At 36.2% G+C, this 26,545-nt stretch overlaps 1 protein-coding gene and 1 long non-coding RNA gene across 6 annotated transcripts in view; one reads left to right on the forward strand and one right to left on the reverse strand.

Annotated features, from left to right (window-relative positions):
* LOC135363898 (uncharacterized) overlaps positions 1 to 4,896 on the reverse strand; it is a 68,300-nt gene extending 63,404 nt beyond the window's left edge. For both annotated transcript variants that reach the window (XR_010410237.1, XR_010410236.1), the window contains exon 1: positions 1,939 to 4,896. This is a non-coding gene — a long non-coding RNA (uncharacterized LOC135363898). The remainder of the gene's footprint in view (positions 1 to 1,938) is intronic.
* Positions 4,897 to 4,906: 10 nt separating this feature from the next.
* Positions 4,907 to 26,545, forward strand: part of ITPRID2 (ITPR interacting domain containing 2) — a 39,206-nt gene continuing 17,567 nt past the window's right edge. Inside the window, exons 1-9 of one of the 4 annotated variants that reach the window (XM_045868413.3) lie at positions 4,907 to 5,302; positions 5,667 to 5,712; positions 8,682 to 8,731; positions 9,551 to 9,607; positions 11,940 to 11,979; positions 12,066 to 12,164; positions 13,355 to 13,563; positions 14,452 to 15,152; positions 23,012 to 23,084. In XM_045868413.3, coding sequence (XP_045724369.1) covers positions 5,092 to 5,302; positions 5,667 to 5,712; positions 8,682 to 8,731; positions 9,551 to 9,607; positions 11,940 to 11,979; positions 12,066 to 12,164; positions 13,355 to 13,563; positions 14,452 to 15,152; positions 23,012 to 23,084 — 1,486 coding nt within the window. In that variant the 5' untranslated portion in view covers positions 4,907 to 5,091. The remainder of the gene's footprint in view (positions 5,303 to 5,666; positions 5,713 to 8,681; positions 8,732 to 9,550; positions 9,608 to 11,939; positions 11,980 to 12,065; positions 12,165 to 13,354; positions 13,564 to 14,451; positions 15,153 to 23,011; positions 23,085 to 26,545) is intronic. The other 3 variants (XM_045868411.3, XM_045868412.3, XM_045868410.3) reach the window with 3 other exon arrangements.

The raw sequence follows: 26,545 nt of genomic DNA on the forward strand, positions 1-26,545 counted from the left end.
TTTATATTTATTCAGGTTCAGGCACACATAAGAATTATTTTTAAAAAAGACATTGTGTGTGTGTATGTGTGTGTTAAAGAACTGTCTATGAGGTCAGTACCATTTAAAGCTTTTAAAGATACATCTGTATTAGATATGGTTCATCTAGTCACCAACCTCTTTTGATTCTCATAAAATGAAGTAGGAAGATTTACAAGTATATAATTTCAAATATATGCATTATAAAACTTTTTAAAGGGCTAAATGGCTTCAAATAGGAAATATGTGTGACATGAGCTAGAGATTAAAATAGGAAGAAAATGTCTATCAATACATTGATCATATAATAGGACAGTATTAAAACTGGGAAATGCAATAATGACATCCTCTTGTTTTGTTGTGTACCACATAAAAATGTTTAATATCTGAGTATTTAATATCGATAGATGTACCTCTTCAAAAGCTTTTATGATTCAAAATGTCAGAGATCTTTAAAAACAATATTTTAGGGCAGGACTGAAAAGAAAAAGAAAAGAGGACTGATCTAAACTTTCATGAATTCATGAAACAGACCAAATAAAGCTTATTCTGTTACATAATCTTGCCTCAGTCAATTGTTGATGAAGAATAGATGAGCTATTCTTACCTGTTGCTCAGAAACACCAAAGAATTGAGCCACTGAAAAGAAAACAAGCTATCTACAAGGTTTTACCATAGAGAGGGTAAATTTAGCATTATGTGGCAAACTGAAGAACTTGTGATCTGAGGACAGTGAAATGGATGATAAAATGACAAGTCTTCAACATGCACAAATTAGAAAATATGTAAATTTACCCAGATTATGTACATAATCTGCAAGGCAAAGTTCCAGTGGTATTAACACCTGCTTCTCCTTCTGATGTATACGTGAGAAAATAAGGGAAATCAAAATAGCAGATTGTTATGCTATATTATTGCTTACTTAGGAGGACAATGAACTAGTATAATACTCCCCAAATTTTTGCTAATGTGGAAAAACCCTAAGAATAAGTCACAGGTTCAAGTTATAGACTATACAGATGAATTTTATTACTTTAAAATATACACAACTAAAAATACTTTCATGATTAATAATGACTTAAAGAAATGTATCAGAAAAAAATCTTAAGTCAGACTAACCACCTTTCATTATTCATTTATATGGTTTGTAAATAAACCTTAAAAGTTTTCAAAGAATTCATTTGTTGAATAATATTTTCCTTTCATCCTCTTTTATCCTGTTGCAAATTATTCCACTGGTATCCCTGTAAATGTTAGTAGCTATATTGAGCTGGCCCAAAAGATTTCATGTTCAAATGAATTTTAGAAATATGGGGTAAAATGAAGTTAACCAGTTTTCTTCTTCTTTTTTTTTTCCCAATAAATCTTGAGAATTTACTTCTCAAGTCTCTTACATTCATTGTGACTGGATTGGGGTGGGAGAGATGGGGACATAATATATAGTATTTTCCAAACTATTTCATACAGAATTCTTTTCTCAGGCAATCTTACTGAAATATAAAATGCTGCTCTATTTATTTAATTTGCAATTCTACTTAACTTATACCTCCCACCGTCCTTTTGTCTTAACAAGGGGTGAAAATGTGGTAAACTGCAATGCTACCACTTTCTGATCAGTCTGTATTATTAAGATTTTGATGCATAAAATAAAATTTTGATTACATAAATATTATTGGACAAACAATGCAATAACTAGAACAAAATGCCTTAACTTAATAGTAAATCTTGTTTAGTAATTTTGAGGCATATTTAAGGTCTGGAAAAGTAGAAAATAACTAAAGTAATTAAACTGAGCATAATGTTTCATTTCTGATTAAGCTTTTCCATTTAAAACTGTCTAACCAGAGTATGTTTTCTTTCCTAGCCTGAATTTATGCCATTTAAAAAATTCATCTGCATAAGCACATAGATGTCACTTACCAGTAATGAGAACAATCTCCCTATTATAAAATTGATTTTTGCCTTCTGCAGTATAACAATTCCAGCAGCTATCCTGAGCACCTACTTCCATGTGATTCCATGTGATGCTCACATCAGTTTGGGAAGGTTGTTATCATGATTGCTATTTCACAGATGAGGAATGTGATGACGAGATAATAGCTGTCTTGCCTTAGGCCATAAAACTAGAAAGACACAGAAACAGATTTCAAACTTCAGTCTGACACCAAAGACCCTACTGTTTCCACTACAACTTGCTAGATGGAATTATCCACATCTAATATAAATTTGTTTGTTCCTCTACATTGTAAGCATAGGTGAATCAGACATTATTCCTTACGCAGAGCTTCTGCAGTGTGGTCCACAATACAGTACTTTTTGGGGAAAGAAATCCTTGAAGAAGCAAATAACTAGACTCTCTTCATGTGTGATATGGCTTTCATTACTAAATAAATAAAACAACTTGGACATTTTTTAAAAATGTCCAAGTTGAGAATGCAATTAAAACCCTTTATATTTCTAAATAGCTTGCTGTTTCAAGGATTTCCTTCCCTACTATTTCTGTACCCTTAACATTTTGCATTAAAAATTATCATGTAGAAGAAAACATACAATTGTGCTATTGGAGATTCAACAATTTCTGTATTCTATTCTAATATTACCACCTGCTGGCATTCACACCCCCCCCCCCTTTCTTTATAGCTTGACTCTGGTGGTTGGTTTTTAAATATAAAATATGGTTCACCATTGCCTTTCCCAAAAATTCTTTGTTGTCTAAAAGTATTTAAACAACAAAACTAAATAATAAATAATAGGCCTTAGAGGGGTACCCCTTAGAGGGGCTCAGTCAGATAAGTGCCAGACTCTTAATTTCGGCTCAGGTCATGATCTCAGGGTGGTGAGATCCAGACCCAAGGGATTTTGAGCTGGGGGCGGAGCCTGCTTAAGATTCTCACTCTCCCTCTGACCCTCCCCTCACTCAGGCTGGCATGCGTGCTCTCTAAAATAAATCTTAAAAAAAAAAAAATAGGCCTTAGAGAAACAACATAAAGCAAATACTTTATCCATTTGTCCATCCTGAAGAACATAAAGAGCAGGACATTTACCTCAACGGAAGTCATGTTCCTGGTGGGATTAGCACTGTACTAAAAGTGTAAGGGGTACAAGAAGAATACAGAATAATGTTCTTTAATCTCTCACAGTTTACAGTGTGGCTGGGAAGTCAAACATACCCTCAAAGGCCAGTCATATTATTTACTGCACAATTCAGTCTCAACTAAGAGACCTAGACATTCAGTTGTGTATCAGGGAATTGTGGGAGAGATGTGACCAGAAGTGGTGGAAAGATGTGGTTGAGGAAAAGTTCTGACTCAGATGGATCTTGAAATACATGAAGGTATTGGACAGAAAGAACAGCAATAAACGGAGATGCAAGGACATAGAGACAGCAACAGCGTGTGGAGAAAATGGAGTTGAAGCTAGGAGCCCCAGATGAGTAGGGCGGGGTCTGTCAGGGCCAGAATGAAACTGTGAAGACAGCATATTTTGTTCTGTGTGGCTTTTGACCACCCCTTTCAGAGCCTCCTCTCCTGCTACTTCCCTCTCTCTCTCTTACCTTTCCTACAGGGAACTAGGCTCTAGCCTATTCTGAAGGACCATTAAATTGTTAGCTGCAGTTTCCTATAGGACTCTTGAAGACTGAAAAGTCTTTTAAGATTCAAAAAAAGAATAAAGTGAAATTTCAAGCCAATGAGAGGCTAGTATCAATGTTCTAGCACCCCTTCTATTTTCTTTTTTTTTAAGATTTTATTTATTTATTTGAGAGAGAGAGTGAGAGAGAGAAAGAGCACAAGAGGGGAGAGCAGGAGAGGGAGAAGCAGACTCCCCGCCGAGCAGGAAGCCTGACGTGGGACTCGATCCCGGGACGCCAGGATCATGACCTGAGCCGAAGGCAGTCGCTTAACCAACTGAGCCACCCAGGCACCCCAGCACCCCTTCTATTTTCACAGTACATATACATAGGCCCAGAATATAATGGTGGTTCTGGAAAGTTAGTCTGTATTTTTGATATGATCTGGTAGATATTGGTAAACCATCAGAAGTTGGTGTGCGATTTTGAATACGATTTTATAGTCTTTGTACTAAATGAGATTTAAAAAGGGGGAGGGGGATGCCCAAACGCATTTTTATAATAGTTCTGAACCTTGACATCATTTGTTTCTTGTAGCATCCTGTAAACTCTAAAATCCAAGCAAATATTTCTATACTTTCCTAGCCATTCCTTGCTCTATTTTCCTTCATTTCTCCATGTCCAACTTCATTGTGGAATTTACAGATTAAACGTTCTTTCTCAATTCATTTTCATACATAACAAAACCACGATATATAACTTTCTTAAGCATAAAAGTAGCACTTCACGAAGTTTGGTCTTCTCCAGTTTTGACATTTTGACAAATACCAATTACGCGCCTTTCTTTCATCTTCCTCCTCAACTCCTTGGACTTCAGTAAGTCCGCGAGCCCAAGCCGACACTTGTTTTGACGTGGTGAAGAGAGGCACTTGGCCTTTCCACAGTTTTTCTGTGAGAGAAGTTGACAGGAAACAAAGATCGCCAACAAACAAGCAAACAAATCTCGCCCGCTCCGCAGGCCAAGGCGAGGGGGACCCTGCGCCCCACTCCGCGCGCGCCGAGCGACGCTCCGCCCGCGCGCCCCCGGCCGGAAGGGGGCGTGGGACGCCGCCGAGGGAGGGGCGCGCAGACGCGCCGCGGCCGGCCGGGCCCCTGGCGCGTCGGGCGGAGGCGGGAGGCGGAGGCCTAGGGGCGGGGAGCGCGGCCCGGGGGCAGGCCGGCGCTCGTTCTCCGCCGCGCTCGCTCGGGCCACTCGCGCTCCCGCGCCGCGCCGCGCCGGCTTCATGTGAAGCGCCGGCCCTCTGCCCCCTCCCTCCCCTTCCTTCCCTCCCTCCCTCCCGTCCCCTCCTCCTCCTCCTTTTCCTCCTCCTCCGCCCCCTCCCGCGCCGGCTCCCGCTCCCCGGGGCCCCCAGCCCGGCTGGGCGCTGACAGCAGGGGCGGGGGTCCCCGCCGCCGCCGTGTCTCGCGCAGGCTCCGGCTGGGGCAGCGGAGCCCCCGGTGCGGCCATGGACCGGCCTCTGGTGGCGTCGGCGGAGGCGGAGGAGGAACTGGAGTGGCAAGTGGCGAGTCGCAGGAGGAAGGCCTGGGCCAAGTGCCGCGGCTCCTGGCAGGCGTCGGAAACGGAGGACCTGTCCACAGAAGCGACGACGCAGGACGAAGACGAGGACGACGAGGACGACCTCCCGGGCGCGAAGCTGCCGGCGGCGGCGGGGAGAGGTCTGTGCGCCCGGCCGAGTCGTGGCGGGCGGGGGGGACGCGGGGAAGTGCAGGCTGGCTGCGGGGGAAGTCTCGTGCGCCCTGGGCGACTGCTGTGAGTTCTGGAAGATCCTCCAGGACTTGCTAAGCCGGGGGAGAGGGGACACCTTGGACCTTTAAATGCGCGCGCTTGGCGAGGCGTCTCCAGAGTCAACACAGACACCCCGGTGCCATCTCGTTTCCTTTCAGATGGACACTTAAGACTTGTTGCTTAGGCTGCATTTTAACCCCAGTAGATTTTCCTACATGGGAGTGTCCAGGTTGACCGAGCGGTCGGAGTCCGCCCGGGGTCGGTAACGAGCTGTCCCCTCACTCTGCCCCGCAGGAAACGTGCCCAACGAGAAGATCGCGATATGGCTCAAGGATTGCCGGTGAGTCCTCGCTTTCGCCGCTCGCATCCCAGAGGGAGGTCCGCGGAGATGGCACTCCGGAGCGGAGTCACTAGGGCCGCAGTCCCAGTGGGTCCCGTGGCCGTTGTGAGCTATAAGCCGGAAAGTGAGCCGGCGGATAGTTTCCTCCTCTAAAAGATTAGAAATGGAAGTGCTGTGACCGCTGATTATTTGGTGACCGTGTTGACTTAACAGTTGTTAGGACTTCAGCCCCCGTGCATGATGTTAGCATCAGAGATCAGAGACCTAAAACAAATAATCATGCAGTGTTGTTATTCTTGCCTTGTTTTTATTCGAAAGGATTTTCACATTTCACACAGTATTTTATTTTGCTTTTGTTTTGACGTCTGTATATCTGGCATGGAATGATTTCCCTTTCAAATGTGTTTTAGATGAATTTAGTTTACTTAACAGCACGAACTGGGCTTTAATTTTATTTTTGTGCCTTAATTCTATTTGGACAGCTATAAAACTAACTTTGTTCTTGTAGTTTACTCCTTGGACATGCATTTGTCAGATGGTACTGGAATGCACGAAGGGAAATAGAGCTTTGAAGGCATTCAGACGGCATAAATCTAATTGCTTGCTTTGGCAACTGGTACAAATCTTTGATAAAGTACAAGAGGAGATGAATCATATTGCAAGTAAATCTTACTACAGTAAAAAAGGGCTTGTTTCATATTTTAATTTTTTCCCAATTTATTTTCTACTTGTAAAATCTCATATGAAGAATGTTACTTTTTAATGTGGCTATGGTGTTTGCTTCTGCACACACTTGCCATCTCATTTTGGGCTTTTCTTAACCTTTTGTTCAAGTACCAGAGGTAAGGACGTGTTTTTTGGAGGAAGGAGAAGTGATTTTCATATATGTCAGCTTATTTTTCTAACCTAAACACAGATAAAGTATTGGCTACTACTCCATTGATTTCCCGTTTTGATGAATTACCTGGATTTTTTAGTAACTTTGATGAATTACTAAGCACTCTTCACTGCAGAACTCCTTAACCTTTATTGGGGGTGTCATAGACCCTTTGAGATAATGAAGAAGTATATGGACCTTCTCTCTAAAGGTGCATCAAAAATAATGTTTAACAGCAAGAGAAAAATCACATTGTGTTTACTTAATGATGTATAGGAATTAAGATTATATGCGATCATATCAAGTAGACAGTACGTTTATCTTGTAAGATAAATGCAGTAGGCAAATGTTACTCATCAGACATATCATCTCTGAAAATTCCGAAAGTTTTGTTGCTAATCTTACGTAGGCAGATTCTATAGTCTGCTGCTCCTTCCCTCATAGGTTTCCTGCATAGATTTCCTTCTTGTTCCTTACAGTTGCACCTATTTTGTACAAAAGGGGCATTCATTTGTACCTGGGAAAGCTAAAACAAATAGTCTTGTAATGTTAGCTGTATTATCACAGATTTCACCGCTAGGATATATGCAACTGTAGGTTTTTTGTTTTTTTTTTTTTTTTCTGTAACAGTTTAGGATCCTTCTCAGAGTTAGGCATCTACCTACTTTGTACATTATAAGTGATCTAAAGCTAGCTTTTTCCCCTTGATACATTCTCATTTTTTTTTCTTATTGATGTCCATATCCTGAATAAAGATACCATTTGTTATTCCTTTAAGGGGGAGGGGGTGTCCTTTATTTTGATAATCACTTTTTTAACTAAGTGGAAATAAATTGCTTGAATTAACATCTAAGAAAGGATAGTTTTTGAGAGAATTTGGAAGAGAGCTGTTGTAAGAGTGAGAAACTTGTTTCTGAAGCAGAGTGGCAGTTATATTCTCTTTATTTGCCATTTTCTGTTAGGGCACCCACGCACAGAGACATCTGCAGGAGTAAAACAGTGTTTTGTCCTAAGAAAGTAGCCCAGGGAAGAAGAAGGACTTTATAAAGGCGTAAATTCCAGTTTTGTTAAAATATATGCAAAAACTTAGCTCAAAGTTTTTATTGTCTTTATGGTAGTTGTGATTCTTTTACATTTTTCAAAAGCACTAATTTTCAAAGAACTGCCACTGCTTTTATATTTGCTTGCAGAAAGTTTTAACATTAAATTGTCATTTCAATAATATTTTTTGAGACTGATATTTTTATGATCCCATATTTGATGTGAATTTGTAACAGGTATAAACTGTTACTGATGAAAAATTCAAATCACAAAACAGAACTTTCAAAAGAAAAGTGTTTCTTAATATAATTTAGTTTTGAGAAAGAAATGAAAAACATTTTCATTTTCACGTTAAAAAATTTCTAAGTTATCTGTGTTTGAATGGGAAGAATGTGAAAGAATTTTAGCAATGGCTGGTTCTTAAGGTTGATTCTCAAGCCAACTTCTTAGTTTTTAGAGTTAAATGAAGATATATGTATTTCATAGTTTAAAAACAGAAAAAAAATCTTAAGCTTCTTCATTTAGACCAAAAAAGATAGTTGGGGTAAGGGAGGCACTGAGAGATGCTCTAAAGTGCTGGTGATAGGTCTGACAGATGAGGTTTAAAAAAACTGTTGAGCCTTATTTCTAACTAGACTCTGACTTTTAAATTTTATTAAAGATTTGTTTTCTTTTAATTCTGTTTCCTGTTTCTAGGGAAGGGATTGAGGGGAGCAGACATTTTCTTAATGCCTTCTGACATTCTCTTTTTCTGTTTTTGTAAAGAAAATGCTAATTAATATCATTTGTAATTACAATTCTTGCTCTTAATTGCTGGCAGATCAGATGTGTGATTAAATCATTCCTGGTGAACTGACTTGAGGATAGGTGTTTGCTTAGTTAGTAGGATATTACTTATGTAATACTCTTGCATTCCTTTTGTGTTTGGGGAGGATAGTTAAACTGTGATTAGAAGCTTGCTTGGCTATGATCCTTTAAATGTAAAGTTGTGCAGTAACAACTCTCCAGATAGCTTTTTAAGACTAAGGTTTATATATTTATGTGGTTTCAGTACCCCTTTGGGAGCCTCGCTGGATGAGCAAAGCAGTAATACGCTCAAGGGTAAGAGAAAGTTGCCTTTCTAAACTTGTTCTTTATGAGAGCCCTACTTAAGAGGGAATGTATACATATGTAAATTATAAAAGTAATGTTCATTTTATAAAATATGCCATTCTGAGAGAAAAGCCAAAAGAAAGAAACCTTGTCATAAACCATAAAACAGTGAATAGTTCAAGCAAATTACTAAACCTTTCCACAGTGTGAAACTCTTTTTTTTGTCTAGTTAGATATTATGAAGATTAATTAAATGTAGAAATATGATATGTAAACATAAGGAAAATATTGAGTGAACTGGGTCAGCTTTAGTGCAGCATTTCTTTGCTTACATTAACTGAAATTGCCATACCTGAAATTTTACCAGCTGTGCAAGACAGAATTGTAAAGTTCAAAGTACAACAAGAATGTGCAGGTAGTGACAAGGCATATAAAAAACACTTATAGTATTAGAAAAGTCTAGCTTGAGCTCCTGACTGTTAAGGGAGGTAAAAAGGAATGATTGCTCCGGGATCTGATTTTCCATGAAACTCTTGGATAAGATGTTAGCTAAATGAGTATCTTCAAAGACATAGTAAGTATAAAATAGCTTGTATCAGGGCTTTTAACAACTTTACCTGGCTGCAAATCATGGTTTGTTTGTGATAAAGTAAAGCTTATACTTGCTTTTTGAAATAATATAATCAGAATAATGAGTACATTCAGGTTTGAAATACTTTATTGTATCTTATTTTTTGCTTGGTCAATTTGCTTTAGCTAAAACTATGATTTTATATGGGGGTCCAGAAGAACAGAACACCAGGATGAGTCTTCTAATGTTTCTTTCAGGTGTGCTTGTGAGAAATGGAGGCAGTTTTGAAGATGATTTGTCTTTGGGAGCTGAAGGTAACATTTGTTTGGAAGAACTGTATTTTTATACAGGTTTAAAATTAAAAAAAAAAAAAAAATTGAGTGCTTTCAGGTGTACAGTCCTTAGAGCCAAAGTTAAAAGTCTTGACAATGGCTCAGACACACTTTATAGAACCTTTATATGTTAATAATCTAGTTAGAGCTTGTAGGATACATGTAGAAATGGCTCTGAAAACCATTGTGAAATGTCCATGTCTTCCTTGGACTTAATTGCTTAAAGGAACTGTTTAGGGGCAAACAATGGTCATAGAACTGAGGGAAGAATTGCCCCGCCAGAAGGAAGGAAACTTAAATATTTATACATGAGAAGACTAAAGTGAAGCTTATTTTTAGTGTGAGGTAGCCTTATGTCAGACACAGCTGCGGCTTGTCTTTCTCTTTGCATTCAAGTGTCTCCTGTCTTTTCCCCTTCCTCTTTTTCCAGATTTTTAGAACACTAAAGGACAAAAACAAAATAGAGTTATTAGAATTTAATTAGAAATCATTACGCTGATGTCTATTCCAGACTGCAGTAATATTTTAAAAGTGCATTGTGCCATGTTTAAATTTTCACAGATGTTATTATCTAGTCAGTGGATTTATATAGTAAAGTTTTCCACAATGTAGAATTAAACATTTTTATTATTTTATTATTTTACTGGTATTGGGAGATTATTAGTAGCTGTATAGCTGGGTTATGAATGTGTTTTTTATCAAAAAGAACTAAGGATTTTATTAAATCTTTCCAAATTAAATTAAAAATTTTATTGAATCTTTTCAAATTATAAAAGATTTAAAATGTAAATCTTTTAAATTATAATGATGAATGATGAATTTATCCATTGAATGTAGTGTCCTTGATCTTTTACTGTTTTAAGTCAGACTCTATGGTGGATTACTTACTTAGAACCTTCTAACCTTCTAACTCTAGAATATGTGAATATATGAGGTTTTATTATTTCAGTTAATGTGCTTTCAAGGAATAAACTCTGTAAAGAGGTTAAACTTACTGCTTCCCAATTAGTACAGTTGAGCATACTGTCCACCCTTACTAAAATGCATTTCAGTGTTACTGTAAATAGCACTTTTGATATCTGCCTTAATTTCACAATACGGAATTTTTTTTAGACTTTGTTTTTTTTAGAGCAGGGTTAAGTTCACAAAATTGAGGGGAAGGTTTAGAGATTTTCCCTGTACTTCCTGCCTTACCAATGTCTCCCCATTATCAACGTCCCCCACCAGAATGGTGTGATGAACCTGTAACGAGGCATCATCATTACCCGAAGTCCATAGATTACATTGGGGTTCACTCTTGGTCGTACATTCTGTGGTTTAGACAAATGTATAATGACATGTATCTATCATGATATCATAAGTGGATTTTCACTGCCCTAAATATCATTTCTGTTCTACCTGTTCATCCATATTGAGTGAGTTTATTGGAAACCAGAACCTAAAAGGAAGTTCCAGAAAAGAATGGAAATACTGTGTTGTTTTACTGAAAAATTTTCAAGATTATTTTCATTCATTCAGTAAATATTTATTGAATGCTATGTGTTAGGCACCTTTCTGAGTGGATGTACAAAGAAATATAAGAAATTGCCATGACTTTGTAGATCAGAAGTAAAAAAAAAATCTGGTATACTGAAATAGATATGTTTGTAATTATTTTCATTCTTTGTATTTGCTATAAAAGTTAAATGCAGTCAATTTAACTCACTTTAAACTTAACATTAACAATACTTATCTGTTTAAAACTTATAAGTCTAGAATAAAGCTAAAAAGTAATTTTTTTAAGAAAGCTTATTTTGAAATGAGTAGAAATTTTCAAAGTAGATACATGAAAAATTGGTTGTAACTGGGATGAATTTTTAGCCTTTGAAAAACCACAGTAAGAATTTATGTATATTGTTGCCACACTTAAATAATGCTAAATCATGATTTTGCTCTTAAGGTCTTCTCTAGTAACACCTTTTAAATTTATTAATTAGAATCACATTTACTACAGATGCTGTATATCTTCTTACTATTTGTTTCTAACTATGAAAGAAATTTAATTGGTTATCTGTAAGTCTTTTATTTTAAACATTCAGTGAAGGGTGTAGTTTTACACACTGCTAACAAATGAAAACTGGTTTCCTGAAGCTACTGGTTCTGTTCGTATCGATCTGTATGTTACTTTTAATGATGCAGATTTAATGAACCAAGACAAGGGTTTGGGATATTAGGCATTTAGCTGTAATATTTGGCTAATCTGCTTTCTTGATGACTGTATCACAGTAGTTACTGTTCTAACAATTCTGCTCTGCATTTATTCTTTTACCTGTAGCCAACCACCTCCATGAAACAGATACTCAAATTGAAAACTGGTACGTAGCTGTGCTCTTTGTTCTCTTTTCAAAAATGAAGAACATTTATGAAAATAAGGTTTTATATAATCTAATGTTGTTTATAGCAATAATATCTTGGCCAAAGAGAGAAGACTACAGTTTCATCAGAAAGGGAGAAGTATGAATTCCACTGGATCTGGGAAAAGTAGTGGGACAGTTTCCAGGTAACTTATCTGTAATTATATTACAGTTACATTGTGTTATAGATGACCTACTCACACTTTTTCAGTCTTGGATTTGGCTTGATAGTATGAAATCAAAAAGAATCCAAAATGTTTCATTCATTGCTTTTTAAAAAAAATTAAGATTAAGTAAAAAGCAAATGTGTTTATAATGCTGCTGGAATTCCCGTTATAGTGAGTATTTTGAGCCCTATCAACAATTTGAAAGAGGAAGTCCATAGTGGAATAACTTCTTCAAAAATTCTCCATTTTTTTTAGGGTCTTGAGTTACTGTAACAAAAAATCAGAATAATCCTTTCTAATATAAAGTTTGATATTTAAGCATAGATTTATTTATCTTCATATTAAATCAAAGTTCTTCAAAATATATATTAAAATAGGCAAGTACGTGAGCCTGTGGGACCAGTTTACATTGTTATGCAGATTATTGTACTGGAATCTGAGCATTTTCTCTGAAACAAACTGAAATTTTCTTCAGTTCAAGTTTCATCTCTTAACATTTTCCTCAGTGAATCTCTGAAGGTGGATTATCACTGATATGAGGAAGAAGAGATAAGAAATGTTTAATTCCCAACAGAATCAGAGCAAGAACTTAACCTTTGAGTAACCCATTCTCTCCATACCTTACTCCTCCTACTTCTGAGTGAAAGTGGTTAGAGAAAATTTGAAAGTAGGCCCCTCCCTCCCTTTCTGAGTTCAGCTTGTTACCTGTATTGCATCTTCAGTGACAGCCAAGATAGCAGAAAACCTCAGTTCTACAGCATGTCCTGTGCTACCAGCTTCCTTGTGTGTTTTTTCCTTTTCATTTCTTTCGTAATCTGTTTATTCCTTATTCTACCTCATCTGTCCTCTAATTGTTTTAGCTGCTTTACTGGGACTCTTAAAATGACAAAAAAAATAAGGTGAGGAAGCATTTTGGGAGTCTTGCTGAGTATCTGCTCAGGGACCAGCTCTTTTTTCCAGTCCTAACAGTTTGAAAGAATGGACTTTTTTTTTTTGAATGGACTCTTTTTAAGACTTCTATATCACATTTAGTACACAGTATATAAAGATGCTGAAATAAATAATGGTGTAAAGAGCAGAAGCTCTTTTTTATAATGTGATGTGACTATAAACTTATTTTATATCTTGATGTTTCTTTTTTTTCTTTTCTTTTCTTTTTTTTTTTGTAGTGTTTCAGAATTGTTGGAACTTTATGAGGAAGATCCTGAAGAAATTCTTTATAATCTTGGATTTGGACGAGATGAACCTGATATTGCTTCTAAAATTCCTTCCAGATTTTTTAATTCATCATCATTTGCCAGAGGGATAGATATTAAAGTGTTTTTGAGTGCTCAAATGCAACGGATGGAAGTAGAAAACCCAAATTATGCTTTAACAAGTAAGGTTTTTAAATATTAACATCCACAGTGAGATGGTCTTATTTTTTTAAAGCCTTACTAATTTTTAGGAATAGCGCTGGAAACTTAATTATTGAAGTTAACACAATAGCTATTTTACTTATTCTGAATTTTTGTTATTCTATTTATAGAAGTTAACTTCCCCCTCTCCTCATTCTTGACTTAAGTGTTACTGTAACTGACATGTAGAACCTTGTGCTTATCTTAAACTTATCCCCAAATTGCTGATGTTCAAAAAGGAAAGAAGTAGGGGAGTGGCTTGTTACTCTTAAATAAAGTCAGTCAATTTTAGGTGTTTTTCTATAAATCTAAAATAGCATGGCTAATTTGATAATTTTTATTTATATTATATCTTATTTTTCTCTGTTGCACAGAAGTTCCAAAATGGGATCTTAGGTGGTCCTTAGAACAGCTTTAAGAGATCTATAAATCCAATCCTACCTCCTCCCTTCCCCACAATTAGGTATAAAATACAAATTTATGTACATTTTCTTGGCAGAACATTTGCAAGAGTCTTAATGGAGTCAAAGACTTAAAAATAGAATCACAGCTGTAGATCAATAGCCAGTCCATTCTTTTTAATTCAGAGTTGTCATGCTTTGTGCTTCTTTCTGATTTTAAATCATAAAACATAAATTCTTAAATTCTTAAAACATAAATTCTAGTGCTTAGAGTGAAATATCTTCCTCTCTCTTCCCAGTAAATGTAGAGAACTTTTAAATGTTGGATAAGGAAAAAAGTTGTGCTTTTATAATCTTTGTGATCTAAGTTCAATTATTGGCATTCTGGAAAGTACTAATAGTTTAATATATGTATAAATATATAAACAGATAAATATATATATAATTAACATTGTTTCCTTTTTGTAGGTCGTTTCCGTCAAATTGAAGTGCTTACTACCGTGGCCAATGCATTTTCTTCTTTATATTCTCAAGTCTCTGGGACTCCCCTCCAGAGAATTGGAAGTATGTCTTCAGTGACTTCTAACAAGGAGACAGACTCACCTCCACCTTTAACCCGAAGTAACACTGCAAATCGTTTAATGAAAACACTATCAAAACTAAATTTATGTGTTGATAAAACAGAGAAAGGAGAAAGTAGTAGTCCTTTCCCAGCAATTGAAAAAGGAAAGATCCTGAATGTTTCAGTGATGGAAGAAAGTGGCAATAAAAATGATCAAAAGTCTCAAAAAATTGTAAAGAAGAAAGACTCATCTTCTATGTTGGCTACAGTTAAAGAAGAAGTATCAGGTAGTTCAGCATGTGTTATGGAGAATGCTGACATTGATAGACTTTGTGATGAAGCAAATAGTAATTTTAACCAAAAAACTGAAAGTGAACAAAGTGAAGAAACGCAAAGTCATGTGAATACACCGGGTGAGGAATCTGGTATTATGGGATCTGATTTAGGTAACAGTTTTAACATGTCCAGGCACAGTGAGCTGGAAAATGGCAACGAGGTGAAAAGTGTCCATGTGTCCACACATGAAAAAGAGCCATGTGCACCGCTCACGATCCCATCCATAAGAAATATAATGGCACAGCAGAAGGACTCCTTTGAAATGGAAGAGGTGGGTAAAATATCACTGAGACCTGTTTCAAATAATGAGTTAGGAAAAAAATACCAAAAAGATGTTTATAAAACAAAGGTAGCTAATAGATTTATACTAGAAGAAAATCCTCCTAATTTTGACTTTTCAAGTTTTAGTTCTGTGTTTCACCAACCAAGAATTGGTCATAGGACTATGCATCGCCAGGGTAATGTGAGAGTTCATCAGCTCCTCTAGATCCTCTGTCATTCACTGATGATACTTGAACTTTAACCCCCTTTCTCTCTCAGTTTAAGATTTTGATGCCCTGAGAAAGCCCTGAGAGATTATATATATATATATATATATTTTTTTTTTTTTTTTTTTTTTTAAAGATTTTATTTATTTATTCATGAGAGACAGAGAGAGAGAGAGAGGCAGAGGGAGAAGCAGGCTCTCAAGGAGCAGGAAGCCCGATGCGGGACTCGATCCCAGGACCCTGAGATCATGACCTGAGCCGAAGGCAGACGCTTAACCATCTGAGCCACCCAGGCGCCCTCTGAGAGATTATATTTAAATTAAAATCAATATTGCATAATAGTTAAAAACACAGCCTCTGAAATCAAGTAGAAGTTTGAGTTCTTTTTTTGCCACTAAATAGCTATGTGCCTTTGGGCACACTTTTCTCAAAGTATCTTAGTGGAAAGGATAAGTTAAGTATGAATAAGGCTTTGAAAAGGATAGGTTTTGGCATGGGACTGGAAAGAACCTGAAGATACTATGTTTCTGAAGGGGAGGATAGGGAACCTCAAGAAAGAAGGTTTGAAACACCACTGAATATGGTTTCTGCAAGCCCAGAAGACCAATGTTTGGTTATTTTTTATTCCTACCTAGAGATATTACTTCATTTACATAAATTTCAAATTGGGCAAGATAAAGAGATGCATTTCGATGAGGTCAACTAAAACTACTTTTGAATGGCCAGAGCTAATACTTATGATTGGCACTGCATAGCTGGAGACAGGAAACTGACGTTTATCAAGACCTACCTTGTGGCAGGCACTTGTACCAGGCCCTTACTTTTCTCTTTAGTCTGTGAGGCAGGCAGTGCTAGTCTTATTTTACACATGAGGAAACTGAGGCACATGAATACTGTTGAAGAGTTACGACCGGAAATTACATAATGTGCAATTTTCTTTTTAAAATTTATTACAGAATAGCATTAGTAATATAGTAGTTACTCCCAGTAATTTTAGAATCACATGCCATATTTTTAGGGAGTTGGAAAATGGGATAATTGATTCTGCCCATAAATGTCCTCTTGGTAAATACTTACCTCTCACATTAGTGAAGATTTTTCATTTATTGCAGAATTTCTGTTGCTGATACAGCTATTTATCTTCTTTGTGGTCTTTGAATTTATCTTTTAATATTTTAATTCTAACTAAAAAATGAAAAGGGAGAGGAGCGGCCCTTTGAAATAGTTTATTTGTAAGCTTCTTTTCCCTTTATTCCTTTACATATTCTTTATATCTCTCCTATTTAGTTTCTAATATATTTCTCATTATAAGTTCATAAGATGACTACTTCATAAATTAAAGCCTCTTTTTGTTCTATTTCACTGTTTGATTCCTTTTGACTTTGTTTTGGTCTGAACATGTCCTACCATTAAGAATTAAAGTGTAACTACTTGCCCTTCATTAGGGCCCCTCTTCTGTGACAGTCAGATATGGCAGTGGGTTTCCTTGTTTTAACTTAATAGCAGAGTATGAAAATTTAAACAGATTATGTTAGATATTTGCAAACCTGATACTGGTGACTCGGATGAGAAGACACTCTTAGACGTTGCTTTTTAATTCCTAGGGTTCCTGAATTTTAAACCATATATTTTTAAAATTATTGCTGTCATACACAGAAGGTCTTTAAAGTGGGGCACCTGGGTAGCTCAGTTGTTAAGCGTCTGCCTTTGGCTCAGGTCATGATCCCAGGGTCCTGGGATTGAGCCCCTCGTCGGGCTCCCTGCTCCACGGAGAGCCTGCTTCTCCCTCTTCCACTCCCCCTGCTTGTGTTCCCTCTCTCACTGTCTATCTCTCTGTCAAATAAATAAATAAAATCTTTGAAAAAAAATAAAAAAAAATAAAGTAAAACATTTGTAAAGTACTAGAGAGATCTGCTTTGGTGGCAGGTTAACATTTAATTTAATGTATGGGGTGTTTTTGTTGTTGTTGTTTTTTGCTCCCTCTACTGGCAAAAGCAATTAATGAAGAAAGTAATGTGGTGGTTGAAGAATAATAGATTTTTGTTTTCAAAAAAAGAATATATGCATATGATCAACCATGGCTGCATTGTAAATATGGGGAATTTTAAGGATAATGAATCCTTGTTTTTCAGATGTATTTAAAACATGGATAAAAACCTTCTAGAACTGTGTTTTTATCCCTTTGGGAACTTTAAAGAGAGCTTGCAGAACAATGGGTAAAGAAAGGAAATAATGTGTTTCTTTAATTTCCTCTCCTCCCAAGTGTGACTTGAATTATACTGACAAATGAAGAGAACAGTCTTACTGAAGCAAACTTTTAGATCCCATTCAAAGTAGGTTGTTGCTGTTTTTCTTTTAGACTCCTTTCCCTTGAGGTTTGATTCCTATTGGGAACTTTCTTCCTGTAAAAACAGCAAATAAACGTTAAGTTAGAGGACACTCCCTTTCTCTCCGTCAACCAGTTCTCAAACAGATTAACTGAATGCCTGCTGCTTTGGGTAGCTAGGTAGGAGAATATGTTGCAGACCTGACTCTGTGCATGAAGCTGCCTAATCCCTCTGAGGCAAAGGTAAGCTCTGACAGTCACCAGGAACAAAGACAGGAAATATTTCAACGTAAGGGGAATTAAATAGATGACAAGACTGACTCAGTCCTTGGAGAGTGAGAGTGATTATTTCTCATGTTAAGAAAAGATAAATAAAGGCCAGAGACTATTTTCAATTAGAAGTCAGTTTGCCTTATAAAAAAAATGTTTTGTAGACTATTTAAAATGTTTGAGTGTGTCTAAAAGTTGTAAAACCCTCCTCTCGAGTTTTCTAATTCTTAATAACTTTCCTAGATAATTCTTGTGTTCTTCTCAAAATAGCTTATTTTTATTTTTTTAAATTTTTTTTTAAAGATTTTATTTATTTGACAGCGAGAGAGACAGCGAGAAAGGGAACACAAGCAGCGGGAGTGGGAGAGGGAGAAGCAGGCTTCTCGCCGAGCAGGGAGCCCGATGCGGGGCTCGATCCCAGGACCCTGGGACCATGACCTGAGCCAAAGGCAGACGCTTAACGACTGAGCCACCCAGGCGCCCCAAAATAGCTTATTTTTAATAAATACATCCTGGTAGCAGTCTAGAGCCATAGATTTATAGAATGAAGGATCCACAGTTAAACCAAAATGATCCTACTCAGTAAGCAATTATTCATCTTTTAGGTGTAAAGGAAAAATTTCTCATACTTAAAAGAAAGAGAGCTTTTAGCTGTTTATTTCTGTAAATGGGTTCTGTGTCTTACTCTACAAATAAATTTATATTCAAATAGAGGTATTATTACTGGAAGTGTATATAATTTTTTAAGCTACTGAAGTCTTAGTGTTTCTAATTCTGTCTCTACACTGATTGTTGATTTAACTACTGTATCTCCTTATTTTTAGTCATTGAGTTTCAGAATTCTTTTTTGTTTTATTTATTGGCCTGAGTTAAAATAATCTGAAATCAGTCAGATACTTGACAGATAGTTAAGTTGTTCCTTTGGCCTTTCAAATTTGACTGTGTTTTGAAGACAAGCATTGTGTCTTAGAATAGAATGCAATAGGATATGAACTCTAACACATGATACATGCACCCATGTCTCTTTGAAGTCCAATTAACCACCAAATTTTATTTGACATTTATCTAAAAGACTTAAATTAACTTTTGTTATATAAGTATTTACCTGACAGTAGAAAATAAACCTTGTAAGTAAAACCTGAAAGGTTTTTTTAAATAAAAATTTGCAACAAATACAGAATAATAAACTAGCACAGAAAGAGATCTTTGAATTCATTCTCTAGTTTCCTCCTTTTACAGATGAGGAAGCATTTTTCCTCCTCTAACATTTGATATTACTTGACAGCAGTGGTTTTCTGTCATCTTTCTGAGGGATATAGTAATGTTCCCTTTGATATCTGTGTCTTACTTGGGGGAGGGCTAAAGGGATGTCAGGGTAGGGAGTCCCTGGATGATAGCAGAGAGAGATCTGTTGTAAATCGTTACCACTTTACTGTTGCAAAATATTTGATCATCCTAAGGACCTGTGAGGTAGGAGTTTTAGTCTTTATTTTTCAGTTTAAAAGAAACTGACATAATTGTCCCAGATAATTCTGATAACTATCTGAAGCCATTTAGCCAGTAAGTGGCATGAATAAGACTTGAATTCAGGTCTTTGTATAAACTTGCTACTTTTGACTACACCATACCACTTGGTAAAGGTCAGACTCGCTGATAGTGTCAGACATTGGACAAAAACTCAAGTCATCTGGTGCCATACTACTTCTTTAGAAAAATAATGCTTTCGGGCGCCTGGGTGGCTCAGTCATTAAGTGTCTGCCTTCGGCTCAGGTCATGATCCCAGGGTCCTGGGATCAAGGCCCACATCGGGCTCCCCGCTCTGCCGGAAGCCTGCTTCTTCCTCTCCCACTCCCCCTGCTTGTGTTCCTGCTCTCGCTATGTCTCTCTCTGTCAAATAAATAAAATCTTTAAAAAAAAAAAAAGAAAATGCTTTTATTTGAATTTTTTGAGATGTCCTTAAAAATTAGAATTTCTAAAACTCCAGTTTTGATTTTCTTTTTTTAAAACTGCTATACTTATCTCTTTAAACCTTAGAGGAAGGGTTATTTGAGTTAGAACATTCCATGTATTGCAGCTCTATGGAACACAGCACAATAGTGTTGTGCCTGGAAGATGTATATTAGGATAAATGTGATATGTTAAAAAAAACAAAAACAAAAACAAAACCCACCAAAGTAAGGTGCCTGCCGTGGTAGCAGGACATTGATTCACAAAGATAGAGTTTTAATAAATGTTTTGTTAAAACATTTTTTAAAATGAAATAACTTTTAAATATGGGTTTACTTTAAAGCTATTTTCATACAGTTTTAAATCTCAAAATAAATAATTAACATCAATATATAAATAATTAACATCTTACATCAGAGCAATTATCACCATAATTATGTGTTTGCATGTCTTTTTTTTAGACTATGAGTCTTCTAAGACAGAAACCTCATTTATTCTATTTTATATCCCAGTACCTAGAACAATTAAACAATAAAAAATATTTGCTGAATGAATCAATGATAACTTTCTCCTTAAAGCATTTTTTTGTAATTTTTATTATGATAAGTTTCAAACTTAACCCAGAGATCAAAGAAAATTGTATAGTGAACACCCATTTTCCATTACTCAATTCAGTTATCAGTATTTAGCTATAGTTAATTTAATGAAAGGCAATTTGTAGCAAATGACGAGAACACAACTGAGGATTTGAAACTGTTGAGTATCCTGCCACATAAATAAATCCAAGTTTTATTTGCTTCATAATTTTCTGTGCTGTACTCCATCTCAAATTTGACTGCTTTCCTTCACACAACTGTGACCAGTAATAACACATACTAAGCTATGAAATTTAACTGTTACCACTAGCATGTCGTTTTGTTTTCTGTCTTCAAGTGATTAATGATTTTATTGAGTAAGGGGGGAAGAAGAATTCTGACATTAGTAGTTTTATTAGTAAAAGATGATCCTCTCAGCTTTTCTTTAAGGGCCCTTTTCTTTGAACTAATTAAAGAGTTTGTAGTTTTTGTAGTTTTTTGTTTTTGTTTTGTTTTCCCATAGAGTAGCATTTTGAAAGATAGTATATTAAAGATACATATTCATTAAAGTCATGTTATTTTGTGACTAATTTTATAAATCTAAGGAATAGAATATGTGATAATTCTACATTTAAAAAGAGAGTATAGTTTGGTGTATCATAATGCCCTGCCTAAACTGAGATTCCTAGAATATAATTAAAGAGACATTTGGATTTCTGTTATACTTCTTTGGTCTGTTTGATATTTACTTTAACAGAAAACTCTTTGAAGTAGGGTAGGCTTGAGGAGAGACTAATAATAGACCTTTTGTTGAATATAAAAAGAAAATGCATTTTGTTTCCTTGCATGCATAACAATGGTTTTCCTGTTGAACTTATGTCTGCTGCTTTGAAAAATATATATATAATTTTTCAGTAATAACAAAGAGGTTAGAAACTATTTTACATAATAATTTATAGGTGGTGATTTTAAAAGACCAGTGTGTTTTAGTTCTCAAAAGATTCATAAACCTTGGATTCGTGGAATGTATAGAACAAAGATACCACAAATCAGAGCAGTTTTTTTTTTTTTTTTTAAAGATTTTATTTATTTATTTGAGAGAGAGTGTGAGAGAGAGAAAGAGCACAAGAGTGGGGAGCGGGAGAGGGAGAAGCAGACTCCCTGCTGAGCAGGTAGCCTGATGCGGGACTTGATCCCGGGACTCCAGGATCATGACCTGAGCCGAAGGCAGTCGCCCAACCAACTGAGCCACCCAGGCGCCCCAGAGCAGTTTTTAAATTAGGTAATAGTATCTTTAACCTTTGAGATTTTTTTCATGTTTGTCATTCCACTCTCATTCCTGTGGAATATTTCTTATTCATGGATGGGTTCATAGCTCAAAACTACCAGGGTTCTACCTAAAACCTGTTTCCTAATTGCTTTCTCATTTGTTCAAGGTTGAAAACCTTGTTTGGCTAGTTTGCCTACTTTACTAGGATGCTATTTGTTATTTTAAGTACTAATCATTACCGAGTAGTGTTAGGAATTAGGGTCTCTCCCTCTCCAAATGTTTAATCTCAATTTAGAGTTAGTTACATTTGAGTATTTGGGGAATGGGATGGGTGTGGTGAATAAAGAATCTGAAAATTCCTAAATTATGTAGTTGTGCAGATGGGGGGAAAATATCATAAAAAAAAAAACTTTTTTTGGGTTCGATAACTTCTCTGAATATGGGCTTCAGGGAGGATTTATGGTTAAGATCTTTCAACATTTTAGTTCTGTGACGAAACATGCTTTTCTATTTACAACTCCCTAGTTATGTCTTAAAAGACCACTTATATTAGGATGAAGCAGTCTTAATACAAGTGCGGTTTTTGAGATGCTCAGAATTTTTGGGATTTTATAAAATTTTGTAATGGGAGCATGATATACAATTTTTTAAAGACACAAGACTTGTAATTGCCTGAACTGTGTGTCAGTCATGATCTGCTGCAAAGTCATGGCATTTATCCTTGGATTGGCCTTAACACTTTGAATTTTAACATTTATAGAACTATTTCTTAGGAATCTATGTTTCATTTAATAGCAACTTTTTTTTTTTTTTTAAGATTTTATTTATTTGAGAGAGTGCTAAAGTGAGAGAGATCACAGAGGGAGAGAGAGAAGCCGCCTCCCCGCTGAGCAGAGAGCCAGATGTGGGATTCGATCCCAGGACCCTGGGATCATGACCTGATGGAAGGCAGACGCTTAACTGACTGAGCCACCCAGGCACTCCAGCAACTTTTTTTTTTAATGAAGTAGTTTATACATGTAGTCACTTTTCATTGCTAGCTACAAACTTGCAGTCCTATCATTAACTGGAAAATAGGTTATAAAATAAAGATGTGGGACGCTCTCACAATTTTGAGATAAGATGCTTTGCATTGTTTAAATATAAAACTTTGGTACCTACTTTTAGTTATGTTGATTTGTTTAATAATTATCAAGAGGTATTCTTCTTTGCCATATATTTTTCAAGTTTTAACTACTTAAAACCATTCTTTAGGTTCAAAGTACAGAGGGAGAAGCTCCTCACGTTCCAGCTGCTTACCAGCTAGGTCTCACGAAGTCAAAAAGAGGTAAGTAGACTAATGGTTCCCAAGCACATTACCAAGTGGCATTAATTAATTTGGAAAAGGTGTTTATCTATCAGTATTTGAGTACCTATAAGTGTAAAAAGAAGGTTAAGGACACAGGTATGTATGCTTCATTATACTTTGTTTATAGAATTTTTTTGTACCCTCTTGAAGACTTTTGTGTTCACTAACATAATTTTAGTTTGCTTATCCTGAAATGCAGTTCTTTGTACTCATAATTATTTTCAACTCTGCATAAGGGCTGGATGGGAAGCGATAGAACAACAGATTGAGGCCTACTTTTTACATCGTTATTATTGAAATACATGGTTGTTTTTTTATTTAAGGATTTTATTTATTTATTTTTGGGGAGTGGATGTGCAAGCAAGGTGGGGAGGGGCAGAGGGAGAGAGAGAGAGAATCTTCAGCAGGCTCCATGCCCCATGTGGAATCTGAGGCGGGGCCTGATCTCACAACCCTGAGATCATGACCTGAGCCAAAATCAAGTGGGGCACTTAACCGACTGAGCCACCCAGGCGCCCAAAATACACACTTGTATTATCCGCCTCTGCTTTTCATTATTTAAACATGTTTCCTAAGTATATACATGAATATGCCTCTAGCAAAAAATACCAATCTCTCAATACTGCTTAAAGCTAGTTAAGTTAAATTCAAACTATGGATCAAAGGTGAGTGGCTGTAGATACCGTAGTACTCTTGAATTATTGATTTGACCAAAGAACCTTTGAATCCATTTCTTTCACTTTTAATTTGCAACAAGAAAAACATGTCTGATGTTTAAAGTCACAAAGCATTTGAGATTTAGAGAAAAGGAGGGAGGAAGTAAAGAAGTTAAAGTGACCACTGAAGGTAGGACTTTATTTTTAAAGGTTACACATGCTGAACTACCCTGGTTTTTTTAAACGAGGATTCATATGTATGTTCTTAGAATAGGAAATTGCATGTTTATTCTCCTCTGATCTCTGAAATGACTTTATAAGAACAATTTGCATATAATTTTTCTTTTATTGCATTATGGTACTAAAAAACAAGATAGGTCACTATAGTTCTGGTCAGACACAAAAAGAACTTTCCTGTTTAATTTTCTTCCCCTTTTTAAGTCCATAAATATATGCATGTGTTTCTGAGCTATAAGAACAGTTCACAGTCATCAAGGAATTCTTTCCTTTAGTTTGGTTGACATGGGATACATTGGAAAAAGCAGCTTGCCCTGCGTCAAAAAAAGGGATTAAAAATGGTATATAAGTATTTCACGATCTTTCAAGAGCAGGCTCCTTGTGGTAGAAAAGACAGAATGTGGTTTGTATTCATATCTGAATTTCTCCCTCTTACCAATAAGAAGTCTCTTACTTCTGGTGGTATAAGTAAAAATGTTAACATTTTTATGAATCACATTTGTATAAATTAACAATAAAATGGTTTTATATTGCATGAGAGGGAGAGGGAACAATATAGTGTTTTCATCATTTTTGAATATAGCCTATCAAATTTTAATAATGTGATATGAAAGTATCTTAGATTAGTTAATGATGATAGAATTAGAATCTCTGGTAAAGTATTCATTTCACAAGTTTAGTAAAAATGCATATAGTATATGCATAAAAATACTTTGCACTTTAGTCATAGGACTTTCGAAGTTACAGTAATCTTAATCTCATATCCAGTCCTGGGATTTAATACTGAAGCCTACAGGTGCCTGGGTGGCTCGGTTGTTTGAGCATCTGACTCTTGATTTCGGCTCAGATCATGATCTGAGGGTGGTGAGATTGAGCCCCATATTGATCTCTGTGCTGGGCATGGAGCCTGCTTAAGATTCTCTCTCCCTCTCTTCAGAATCCCACCCCCCCACCCCTGTTCTGTCTCTCTTAAAAAAAAAAAAAAAAAATTCTGAAGCCTAGAGAGTTTTAGTGACTCAACTTTTGTCACAACTGACATTCAGTAAGCTATATTGAGAGAGCAATCAAACATTTTCCTTATTAGAGATGAACAAATTTTCTTTAATCTTGTGGAGTATACAAGTGTTCTGTTTGTTTATGATACTGGACAAATACAAATGCTCAGTTTTGTTTTGTTCTAACTTTAATGTTTTGCTCTAACTTCCTGTTTTTTTATTAGAAATAATGTTTAATCTCTTCAGCTAGGACAGAGGTCTGATTGGTTTTAATTCCACCTTTTTTCTGCAGAGAACTATGTTTTTTGTGAAATGTGTGACTAAAGAACAGAGATTGTGATTTACAGTTTACAGAATAGTTTCGCTTACACCCTATTTAGTTTCTGAAGTAACCCTGTGAGATAGAAGAACTATTTTGTTTTGTGGAGGAGAGAAGTTATTGCTTATTGTGATAAAGTAGGAGCTTGAACCCAGGCTTCCTTGTTCTTTCTACTGCCCAACACGTGCTCTGAAGCCTGAGTAGTGTACGCTCTGATCTAGTGTGTGTGAACTCAGGGCTAACCCCAGAGGTGAGCTCAGCACAGACTGTAGTCCATTGCAGATTGAACAGGACTCAGAGAGAGAACCTGAGCCGAGCTGGTCATTCGCTTCCCCAGGCCCTCCAGCATTTGCCCTTTGCCCAACCAGATAGGCAGTTTCACTTCTAAATCCTTCAAGTGACTGTTTAATTTTATTTTTGCTTTAAGGAGAAAGTTATCATTGATTCATTCAGCAAATATTTTTTATTGTTTAATTGTTCTAGGTACTGGGATATAAAATAGAATAAATGAGGTTTCTGTCTTAGAAGACTCATAGTCTAAAAAAAAAGACATGCAAACACATAATTATGGTGATAATTGCTCTGATGTAAGATGTTAATTATTCTCTCAGTTGATATAATGCATAATTAGTACCTATGATAACAGCTTATTCCAGTTCAGTTTCACTACTGTTCCAGTTTACCTAGACTTACCAAAGGTAGGGATCAGTTTCTTATATCTCATTATGCGTTTTGTTAACTTCAAAACAATATTACAGAATTATTCTAAATTATGATGAGAAAAAATTATGCTATTCTGTGATGCTCTACGTTGAACCTGAGGCTACAGTGGGATAATTTTCAAAGTCAGGTGAATTTTAATTGATTTTGGATTTTATTCAAACATATTACCAGGTTCTGTCATTCAAATCTTGAATGTGGATTTGGTAAACACACTTTATTTAGCGTGCTGCTTTTGAAGTTCTGCAGAACTTGACCTTCTCATGAAGCTTCTCCCCTAGTAAATGTTAATAGCTGTGAAGTCTCTCCTCTACTTACAGTGTGGATGGGCATGTGATCATTCTTGGTGGCCTTTTTACTTTAAGAAGTGTTTTTAGGTTATACTAACCAGGAATTAGAGTTTTCAGGCCAAAAACCAGACAGGGTTTTTATAAGATTAACAATATTATGTACCAGTTGAATGTATTTGAATTTCATGCAGTTGTTAGGAAATCATCGTTTCATGACTTAAAA

The sequence above is a fragment of the Mirounga angustirostris genome, unplaced genomic scaffold (assembly GCF_029215605.1).
Source record: "Mirounga angustirostris isolate CCGP_5_RB_7025 unplaced genomic scaffold, mMirAng1.0.hap1 SCAF_3, whole genome shotgun sequence".
Taxonomy (NCBI): domain Eukaryota; kingdom Metazoa; phylum Chordata; class Mammalia; order Carnivora; family Phocidae; genus Mirounga; species Mirounga angustirostris.